The sequence below is a fragment of the Fusarium vanettenii genome (assembly GCF_000151355.1).
Source record: "Fusarium vanettenii 77-13-4 chromosome 1 genomic scaffold NECHAsca_1_chr1_3_0, whole genome shotgun sequence".
NCBI lineage: Eukaryota > Fungi > Ascomycota > Sordariomycetes > Hypocreales > Nectriaceae > Fusarium > Fusarium vanettenii.
Window position 1 is genome coordinate 4,274,697 of NW_003315881.1, and position 10,566 is coordinate 4,285,262.

The 10,566-nt window shown below is 51.9% G+C and overlaps 4 protein-coding genes across 4 annotated transcripts; 3 read left to right on the forward strand and 1 right to left on the reverse strand.

Annotated features, from left to right (window-relative positions):
* Nucleotides 1-982: 982 nt before the first annotated feature.
* NECHADRAFT_30896 (uncharacterized protein) lies at nt 983-2,347 on the forward strand (the record flags this gene model as incomplete). Its single annotated transcript, XM_003053890.1, has 1 exon — nt 983-2,347. One exon carries the CDS (start codon nt 983-985, stop codon nt 2,345-2,347), a length of 1,365 nt encoding a protein of 454 aa, XP_003053936.1.
* A 1,456-nt stretch (nt 2,348-3,803) lies between these two features.
* NECHADRAFT_57721 (uncharacterized protein) lies at nt 3,804-4,817 on the forward strand. Its single transcript, XM_003053891.1, has one exon. The coding sequence runs from the start codon at nt 3,936-3,938 to the stop codon at nt 4,677-4,679; it is 744 nt and encodes a 247-aa protein (XP_003053937.1). The 5' UTR covers nt 3,804-3,935; the 3' UTR covers nt 4,680-4,817.
* Nucleotides 4,818-5,445: 628 nt separating this feature from the next.
* On the forward strand, nt 5,446-6,595 carry NECHADRAFT_75587 (uncharacterized protein; the record flags this gene model as incomplete). The annotated part of the gene is made up of 2 exons (XM_003053892.1): nt 5,446-6,490; nt 6,543-6,595. The coding sequence occupies 2 exons, from the start codon at nt 5,446-5,448 to the stop codon at nt 6,593-6,595; spliced, it is 1,098 nt and encodes a 365-aa protein (XP_003053938.1).
* Nucleotides 6,596-6,889: 294 nt separating this feature from the next.
* Nucleotides 6,890-8,796, reverse strand: NECHADRAFT_75588 (uncharacterized protein; the record flags this gene model as incomplete). Its single annotated transcript, XM_003054601.1, has 2 exons — nt 6,890-8,505; nt 8,574-8,796. 2 exons carry the CDS (start codon nt 8,794-8,796, stop codon nt 6,890-6,892), a joined length of 1,839 nt encoding a protein of 612 aa, XP_003054647.1.
* Between the last annotated feature and the right edge of the window lie 1,770 nt (nt 8,797-10,566).

Sequence of the window (10,566 nt, forward strand, 5' to 3'; positions counted from 1 at the left end):
TTTTCTTACTTACAATGCCATATTACAGCAAAGCGTGGAGCTTGGTCTAGAAAGCATAGATGATACATTATGATTCGGGTCTCATCTCGAAGTGTGGATGGACAAAGCAACAAGGAACTGGGAACTGAAATGGTGCATTAGTGGCAAAACAAGGGATGATCACCAACCCAACGTATGATTTCTAGTCATAAACTCCAGGCTGAATGATGGATCCAAGACTCTTTTGAAGTAATTCCTCGGTGCGTTTACGTGATGAATAAATCGTTGCTTCTTCCTCATCAGTATCAGTCTTGGCTGGGGTAATGGGATACGGAGTCATGGAAACTTGATCAAAAGAACCCCTTTGGCCATCTGACAAGGACTAATATCTAGTCTAAATCTTTTCTACCGTGTCGGCTAAGCCGATGTGGCGGGTCTTGTAAGTTCGGTTCTCGCGAGGTTGCACGGCTATCGGTCTACTCAACTCGGAACCTTCACAACTCCTCCTCCAATGGAACAAGGAGAATCGAGAGACAATGGCCCTGATTTCTCAGAAACAGGGAATGTGACCTCATATAAGCCTTGGCCCCTCATTTCGAATGGCATATCAACATCATTTGATCAAATTTCGTGAGCCGAAAGATGCTACGGGTCAGTGACATAAAAACCCGACCCCAGCATCACGTAAAAGATCCGATCTTGCATGCCTGAGATCGGAGACTAGAACAGCCCTCTCGGCAAAATCCTTTCGTGCGCCCTCCTCGGCCGAATAGCCGTCGTCACAGGGAAATAAGGACCCTGTGCCGTTGGATCAGGCAACGAGTGACAAATGCCAATTTCCAAAGCAACCTTCTCGGGATCTTGACCCGGTGGTCCGTCATATCTCTCATAGATGGCCTGGCCCGGCGTCGACATCTAGCCTTGCATCACAGTAGCGTATGAATAGAAGTCTCGACGGTGTAGCGGCATTCCTATTCCTTCCAACCCACCCTCTCGAACAATCATGGGGAACCAAGAGGAGCCTTCGTCCTCTCAAGAGGCAGAATCCCAACAAAATGCATCACCATCTGACGAAGCCCCTGATGAAGGCTATAGATGGGTCGTCACGACCTCGGTGGCCATCGTCAACGGCCACTCTTGGGGCATCAGCGCAGCCTACTCAGTCTTTTTGGCTCACTACCTGAAAGAAGGCACATTCCCTGGAGCAACGGCGCTCATGTACGCGACCGTCGGATCTCTCAGCATTGGCGTCATGATGCTCATCTCACCACTCGTCACCATCTTCGTTCGAGAAATTGGAACAAGACCGACGATGCTCATTGGTGCTGTTCTTCAAGCTCTTAGTCTCGTCTGCGCAAGTCTTTCAACAAAAATCTGGCATCTCTTCCTATCGCAGGGTGTTTTATTCGGTATTGGCATGGGCCTGCTCTTCCTTCCTTCCTACGGCATCATCTCGCAATGGTTCACGAAACGACGCGCCTTGGCAAACGGTATCGCCATCGCAGGCGCAGGACTTGGAGGTCTCACGTATTCGCTCGCGGTCGGGGCAATGATACGCACCATGAGTTTGGAATGGGCGTACCGAATTCTCGCCATTGTCTCTGCTGTGGTAAACATCGTCTGCTCGCTCCTCATCAAGACTCGATATGGTGCTACGGGGGCACGCCAATTAGCCTTTGACACTTCGCTCCTCAAGAGAAAGGAGTATCTCTGGATCCTAGCCTTTGGTGCATTTAGCATGCTCGGATACTTTGTCCTCATCTTCACGCTCGCAAACTACGCCAACGTGATCAGGCTCAACTCTTCCAAGGCTTCTATGATTCCCGCCTTCTTCATGTTGGGCCAGGCCATCGGACGACCTTGCTTGGGATGGCTAAGCGATCGATACGGTCGTCTCAACATCACGACCCTCATGACTTTTATGACGGGGGTCTTTTCACTCGCAATCTGGGTCAACGCCAAAACGTTCGGGGTGCTCATCACCTTCGCTCTCGTCGGAGGACTATCGGCTGGGATATTCTGGGTCAACGCAGCGCCAGTCATCGTCGAGGTAATGGGCATCGAGAATTTAGCTTCAGGGTTGAGCATCCTCTGGGTAGCAATGGTCATCCCTTCAACATTCAGCGAGCCGATTGCGGTGGAGATTTACTTAGGCACGGGAAGTTACCTTGGAGCGCAGCTGTTTACGGGCTTCATGTTTGTCGCTGCATCTCTGTGCATGTTGGTCGTGCGAGGAGGGCAGATTAACAGAGGGAGGAGAAATGACGACGGAACATTTACATGCTTTGAGGAAAATGGCGGCGAAAGGAAGGAATCTGGGCAGAAGACGGCATCGTTGCTCAAGTGCTTCACGTGGGAAAAGGTGTAAATGGCCAGCGACGCTTTACTTCATGATGTAATTGGGAAAGGCAGTTGGGATTGAACGCAAAAAAATACCTGTATAACAGATATGGAGGCATTTCATAGCAAAAAACAGACTCCACAAAGTCTGGTGTAAAGGTGAAGGGTGGCATCGATTAAAGAGGACCATGAAGATTACAGGCTATAACCCTGCGCAGCTGACGCCCCCAACTTCCACAACTGTGGATGAAATGAAGAAAAAGGCCATCAGGCAGTTATCAATACGTTGTAAAATAGAGTGTAATTGAAGAGCGCTTGTTACTTTCAGGCCCGAAGCATTTTCGTGAATCTCACAGCGCAGCTGTGCGTTATTCCTGCATCTCACACACCTGTGTTGAGTCACAATGGTCCTCTGACGAGTGTGGCTAAGCTCAATTCTAAAACAAGTGCAATTAACCAGGGCGGCAATTTTTACTCGTCCAGGATAATGTTATCCCGGTCACGGTCAGGGTCTCGCGACCAGCTCCGTGGCCTGACTCGCTGAACCTCAGTTTGCATCGACAACTCACTAACTGAGGCCAGCAGGCTGCATCCCGCAAGGCCATGAAGGTATGGGATCTCTATGCAGCAAGCACGATAGGAACGACAACGAGCCGGCGCCGCGGCCGGCGAGGGCTGTGAGTGCGGCAGATGTGGCTGCTCACACTACGGAGATGTTGGAGAGGAGGGCTACGCAGAGGGTTACTGAGACCGTCGCGGTGACGGTATCCACGACTCCAAAGGTTGTGCGCATTGATCCTCCACCTATTGTGGTTCCAGTTGATGCTCCGCCCAATGCGGCTCCATCACAGCCACAACCTACAGCTCGGGGGACCATCAGGATGTCACGTCTTCAAGCCGACGTCATATCAGATGGACTTTTGGCAGGGTCAGTTGACTTTACCAACGTGTCCAACACTGTTGGCACTCGCCAGGTGGTAGTGGATGAGCCAGCCAACGACGCTGGGACAACACGACGGGCTACAACTCGAAGGAGTCATGCAGAGGTTTCACGATCGCCTACTTCGTCGCGGACCAGTCATCCCATGTTTGGACCGAGGCCAGAGCCTTGGAAGTCGACAGAAGCTAAACAAGAGGGAACCGGTGACAGTTCTGCACCTGCGCCTGAACCTACACATACGACTCCGGCATCAACACCACAGACAGAGAGCCAAGCAAGATCAGATTCCTTTTCGCGGCCCTACCAGGAGTTGCCATCGTCGCCGGTTGAGTCACCTTCTGGTAAGAAGAAGCGACATGTCTCTTCCTCACTAGGATGGGATGAAGCACTAGGGGATGTCTATTCAGGAAACGCCCCATCGAGAAATGCATCAAGGAACGTTCCGCCCCGAAATACTCCATCAAGAAATGCTTCGTCGGTCAATACTCCGCGTGCCAAAGCAAGTAAAACTCGATCCAGTCAACTGCTACTGAGGAGCAATGTCTTTTCTGGCCACGAGGACACTGTCTTCTCGGTGGCCTTCTCTGCCGATGGCAAGCAGCTCGTCTCAGGGTCTGAGGATAAAAGTATTCGCGTTTGGGACTTGTCAAGCAAAAGCCTTCAAAAGACCATCAAAATGCACTTTGGTGCTGTTCGAAGTGTTGCAGTATCTGCAAAGGACAACACGTTGGCTTCGGGTTCGTTGGATCAAACGATCCGTTTGTGGGAGTTGGCTTCGCCCACTTCCCCCTCAAAGACGTTTCTCGCGCATGCAAACATCATGTCGGTTGCCATCTCGACAGATGGTCGTTACCTAGCATCGGGTGCGCATGACAATCTCGTCCGGGTATGGGATCTTGAGAGTGGTGACCTGGCACTGGAGCTATCAGGCCATGACTCTTCCATCGCATCCGTGGCTCTGTCACCTGATGGTCGATACCTGGCTTCGGGGTCTCTTGACATGACGATACGCCTGTGGGATCTTAAAGGAAACCTTGTCGAAACTCTCGACGACCACATCGGCTGTGTTCACGCCGTAGCTTTCTCGCCAAACAACTCTCGTCTTGCATCCGGCTCATCCGACAAGACAGTCATCCTCTGGGACACGAGACCTGGCAAACCCATCAAGCAACTTCTCTGCCTGCGCGGGCACACAGATTTCGTTTGGTCTGTTGCCTTTACCCACGATGGTGAGCGTTTGGCATCTGGCTCTGCGGACAAGACCATCATAATATGGGATGTAGCGACCAGCCAGAAGATACATGTTCTCCGGGGACACGAGGATGCTGTGTTTTCTGTGGCTTTCTCACCGTCTGCGTATAGGCTTGCGTCAGCGTCTAAAGATAAGAATGTGCGTATTTGGGAGGCGGAGGAGGACTGAATCTTCACGCGTCGAGGGCGTAAGTGTGAGGCTGAGGACGGGTACTGTGTGTGAGGATGAAACCCGTCGTGTAGCGGACTTGGTGAGGGGGGATTCTAACCTGACCTGCGGTTCGTGTAGATAAAGCCTCCCCGTTGTATAAAGATCCTTTTCTTCTTCGCCTTAGTAGGCAGTAGTGTAGCCTAGTAGACAATCCCATTGCCTCTTGCTTATCACAGGAGATTGGAACTTTAGACATGTGTTGGAGGTCTTCAACTTTAGTAAATGGATTGGCCCCCACGAATCAGCCGCCTGGTCTCAATGCTGTGTAGGGGGTAACCACGTCGGTTTTACCGGATGACGTTGTAATTTCTTCTCCTCAGTTGCGATGAAGCCATAGGCGGTCGTAAAAAAGGCAAACTGGCACTTTAAGCCCGACATTCGCCTGGGGTTGCGCCCTGTCATAGGTTGGTCGACTTTTGATGCGACCCATCTCAAGACACAGCGCACACAGCTGTGGGAGATTTATGCGGGGCCCATGTAGGATTGGCCAATGAGATGATACCCCTCAACGCCGTCGGCGCAATTGTGTGTTCAAGGCTGCGACTTGTTTTCTCCCCTGGGCGGTTAGGCGATCTTGAATGTCATGTCTACAACTTCAACTATATATTGTCCGTCTGGAACTTCGTCCACATTTGCGATGTTTTCATTCTCAATCCCTCATCTCATGCTTGTTCTACTCAATTCATTCCCCTTTCTTGTGCCTTAAAAAAGATTGACTTATACAATGGCCATTCCTCACTCTCCAACATCTCGGCACTCTACATCTCCTCCAACTACACATGCCACAAAGAGCCTCCCATACAGACATGTTCCGGCCGGATCAAATAGCTCGTCCACAACGGCGACCAGCATCAAACGGAGCAGACCGGGGACCCCTGCCAACCGCCAATCGCCACCTCCTCGCTCCAGGGAAAGCTCTGGAGCGTACAGCTACATCACTCCAGCTGCATCAGATGATGAGGTAGATGACAGTCTTGATGACTCTGGCAGTGATGAATCCGATGTCGAGTCTTGCTGCGGAGATCAGCATGACGAAAACATCTTGGCATCATCTTCACACAGGTTTCAGCATGTAGTGCAACCGCTTTTGGACCACTCTCTTAGGAGAGTCCGGGAGTACATAGACATTGCACAATACGATGTACCATCCGACAAACAAGAGCCTCCTCGCAAACGCTCACGGTCATCAAACTGGCAGTCAGAGCCCTCAACACCCAGCAACAAAGAGCACAGCGACGAAGAATTCGTGGTGGTTTCGCCACCAAGAGGCAAATTGCGCTTCTCTTGCCCCTTTTACGCGTCAAATACGCAAAAGCACCAACAATGCCTCAAAAAGCATGACCTGGTGACTCTTGACAAAGTCGTCACACATGTACAGCGTCATCACATGAGGGCTCCTTACTGCCCGATATGTTCTCAAGTATTTGACTCTGTGGGTCAATGCGACAACCACATTATCAGGAGAGAGTGTGAGCTACGTGAATTGGTGCTGCCGGAAGGCATCAATTACTACCAAAAGGCCAAGTTGGCGAGGGACGACAAGCCGAATCTCAGCAACAAGCGACGCTGGGAGCGTATCAATGCTACCGTCTTCCCTAGTGAGAAGTCACTTTCCTCGCCGTATCTGGACAGGGGGTTGGGACTGGAAGTTTCCATGGCCCGGGATTACTGGGAGAAGCATGGCCGGACAGTCGTTTCGGACTTCCTGAAGGAACAAGGGACGCTGGGGGAGGCTGGGCAAGATGACGAGAGGGCCCAAGCAGCGCTCTGTAAGTTGACCTTGGAGAATCTCGTAAACAAGATGGTGGACGAGCACGGTAGTGCGTGAGAAGGAAGGAGGATTTAGGGCGGAAGATGTAGTGGCGAAGTGTTAGGTAGCTCAAGTCAATGGCATTTTATACCCAGGATGGAGATGACTTCACGAGTATGTTGGAGTCCGCAAGAAAGGACAAAAGAAAGTTATATAGCAAAGTATATAGTAGTCTAGGAAAACTTTCCAACTTTGAACAAAAAAGTCGTAACCAAAAGAGAGTGTCGTGTCAACGTTGAACAAAAAAAAAGTCGTAGCCAAAAGAGAGTCGTGTCAACGTTGAACAAAAAAGTCGTAACCAAAAGGGAGTGTCGTGTCAATGCCGTCGTAAGCCTGAGCCTGAGCCGCTGCCTTTGCCTCAGTCCGAGGAGCGATCCAGCTCATCGTGGCCCTCACTCGTGCCAAAGTTAAATAAATCATCAGATAATTCGTCATCAGTTTCGAAATTGTCCAAGGCCGAACTGTCAGGCATCGCCTGCATCGAGCCAGACCAGGTCTGTGGAAGCGAGTCGAGGTAGCTCAGCTGGCCCTGGCTGAGATGATTCTGGCTGCCGGGGCTCTGCGAACAGAATCCGAATGTAGAATTCATTGGAACCTGACCCGGCATTTCAGTCAAGGCCGGGGTTTCAATTGGCCGACCAGTCATCGAATCGGAATTCCACGGCGGGATGGACCCAGAGCCATTAGGCGGTTGGCCATGCCCAGCTTGGGGATTCATCTGAACTTGAGACGGCATGGTCAGGGTACCGGCAATCGAGCTAGTGCTCATGCCGGGCGAGCCCTGAAGATCAGATGAAGCTAGCGCCGAGAACTGGCCCGAATGGTACGGGCCCGAATGGTACGGGCCCGAATGGTACGGGTCCGACTGATACGGGGTCTGATGAGACGGGGTTCCATCATACGAGGTCGCATGATGCGGGGCTTGGAGAGCCATGAGCTGAGCCATCATCGCCGGGTCAATGTATGGCATCGAGCCATGACTGGCTTGCGCCATTGCCTGTCCATCAACCGGGTTGGTGCCCATGCCTTGGCCAGTTGGCTGTGAGATCGAGGTAGGGTCCGGGTCTGGGGTCTGGGTAAGAGCCGGTGGGGTCGGATCCGGGATCGGGGCCGAACCTCGCCGGAAGAGGGCACGAACAATCTCCTTCTTTCTCGCATCCGACATCCCATCAAACTCGGGAAATCCAGCTAGAATATCGGGTGCCTCGCGTTCGAGCATCTCAAGCTCGGTCTCAAGAAGAAAGGATTTGGGGCAGGGCTCTTCTGAGAACAGCCTGCCCCATGCCTCCTTGTACTTGTCCTCATCAGTGCCGCGACCAAGTTTCTTGAGCTTGTTGTACTCGGCGGTGAGGAGGAGCCCGGTCTCCTTTGCAGTGGTCTTTTGGCAATCACCTCGTCGAATGTGATCATCTTTGAGGACGTCGTCTTTATCCTCGAACCTCTTGCGGCAGCGAGCACAGTAAGACTTCTTGAGCAGGTGGTGGCGTTTGAGATGTTGGTAAACACGATCCCAGCTGGTCAGGAGGCGCTGTTCACACTCGGGGAACCGACCGGGGTACAACTTCTGAAATGGGCAAGCGAGGTTCTTCTTGGGGGGCTCATCCTTGTTGGGTTTCTGGATGTTGTGATTTCTGTCGGAATCTTCGTCACTGTCATAATCATCGTCGGCATTGTTGAAGTTGTTGTCATTGTAGGGGTTCTTGTCCTGGCCCCGATTGTTGGACCGTTGTTTCTTAGGCTCTCCACCTCCACTCCCAGAGTTGTGACGCTTGTGGCCATGGGTCTGTGGGGCAGAGCCAGCACAGGATGAGACTTGATTGTTGATGTCGACGTCGGTGCATTTCGCTTCACATAGGAGATTGATCCATGCCTGAGGATCATCCTTGAATGCGAAGAAATAAGCAGCTGACATGCATTCGAATAAGTGGACGGCGATGTAATTGAAGGCAATAACATCGTAGCAAAGCTTGAGGCCTATTCGGGTAACTGTTAGCATGGACGGTTCAGCCACAACCAAGCCACTGGCCGGCATCGCTACTGACCATTCTTTGCAAGAACGACAGACCCGACATGGCGTGGGACGAGTGCCTTGCTCGTTGGCCTGAGCTCTCCGTTCCCAAGCGTGATGTTGGACGGGGCAAAGCCGGCCTCTATGATCTTCCGATGATCGTAACTCTTGTCGTTGATGGTGGACAGGTTCATCTCGAAATGAATGGGTCTGGGGGCGACCCCAAGTGGCTTGCTTGCGACAGCGGAAACACCCATGGCGGCGGCGGCTACTCCTTGTGACGGTATGTAATATGGAATCGCTGTAAAGATCGTGGTAATAATGCTTTTGAGAGTCGTAGAATCGTGTAATCGTAACGCTCACAGCAATAGAACAGCAATAGCCCAGAAGTAAGAATGATAGACTGGGCGCTGTGGTCTGGAAAGAGGGAAGAAGAGAAGAAGGAGAGTGGTTACGTCGCCATGAAAAGGGGATGGGACACTCCACCAGATATTGCCAGAAACACATTCGAACCATCACAGGTGTTTAGAATGGGTCGCAACAAGGCAGCATGCCTTTCTGGCCGGACTTGTCGGCTCATTCAGTGTGTGGTTGATACACTGGAGAGTTGGCCTAGGCGCAGCGGATGTCAGGTCGAGGGTGTGGGCCCTGAGGAAATAAGTGAGACGGTTGAATGATGAGGTACTTCTGGTGGTCATCAAACGCTCCTTCTTTGTAGAGAAGAATTTGCACAACGATAATTCTAAAACTAGCTTACACATACAATGCTCTATTGATCTTCTCTTTGTTATTTTCCTATTCTTAATTTGTCATTTGACGCATTCTTACTCAGGACAGGCCAACCCAGCTTTTGTGCATAGAGAGGTTTTTATTCTTTCACTCTCTCGTGGGGCCGTCTCTCCAACATTGACAGCCCAGTCCAAGCAGCCCTGGAGTTGAAACGGACTGCTCCATGGAGCAATAAGCTTAGCGGCCCTGGGGCCCTGTGGCTTGGTGCCGTGCCAGGGGACGCTCCCCTGGATGGATCCAAGGGCTCCATCCATGATCCTGGGGCCCTGATGACGTTCCTAAAACACATGCGTGAGGACCAATCCAAGTCTTGGGAGCGAGCCGACCAAACCTAGGCAAGAACAACTCTGCATGGGTATCACAGCATCGAAGACATTATCCTACCTTTATTTTGGTGATTTTTGGAGTTGCCGTTGACTTGCCATGACCAGAAGTCTCCATATTGACCATCTTCAAACAATTGAGTCACGACGACTTCGATAGCGCCTCGTCCCCTTAGCGCACTCAGTTGGGCTTGGCACGATGCGCCAAGATGGGTCCGCCAAGATGGATGGCAGACAAGGGTCTCCCGCTCGATCGCCACCAGGGCCCCAAGCTTCTAGGGATAGCGGATGAACGAGCCCGAAGAGCTGGCCGCTGCGAGCGGGCAGATGCAGCCCAGACACAGATGCTACGTTGGTTGATTGTCTTTGATGAGGCCTTCATCGAGTACTTTAGCTTCACCGACCGTACTTAGTTCTACCAATGTGTTCTTCATTATAGTTGAAGCCTGGCCCTTGACGGGTTAACTGAGCCAGAAGATCGTACTCAGTTCTACCCAAGACGCCCATGCTAAAAACGCCTAGGCCCGTCGTACAGAGTCAGACCGTGACGTAGGGGCCCCAACCGGCATCATCGTTAGAGCTGCATACTTGATCTCACCTGTGGGAGAGAGACAAAGTAAACAAAGACCGGCACCGAGACACGAGTCTCCTTTGTTCTGGGCGTGTCGCCGCATCCAATCAACGTGCTCCAGCCAGGGGCTGCCGCTGCATCATGAAACACGGCGCTAAGGGGGACAAAATACACGAAACTGAATTGGCTGCGCACTCACCTTCCCATGTCTGGTGTTTTATGTCCCCCATGGTGGCGCCAACGGGGTGGCTGTTTGTCGTGAAGATTTCCACAGGATGGCTTCCGCTCTGTCGCTCCCCCGGACCCAATGATTAACGGTCCGCTCCGCTGGAGGGCCGTCTGGA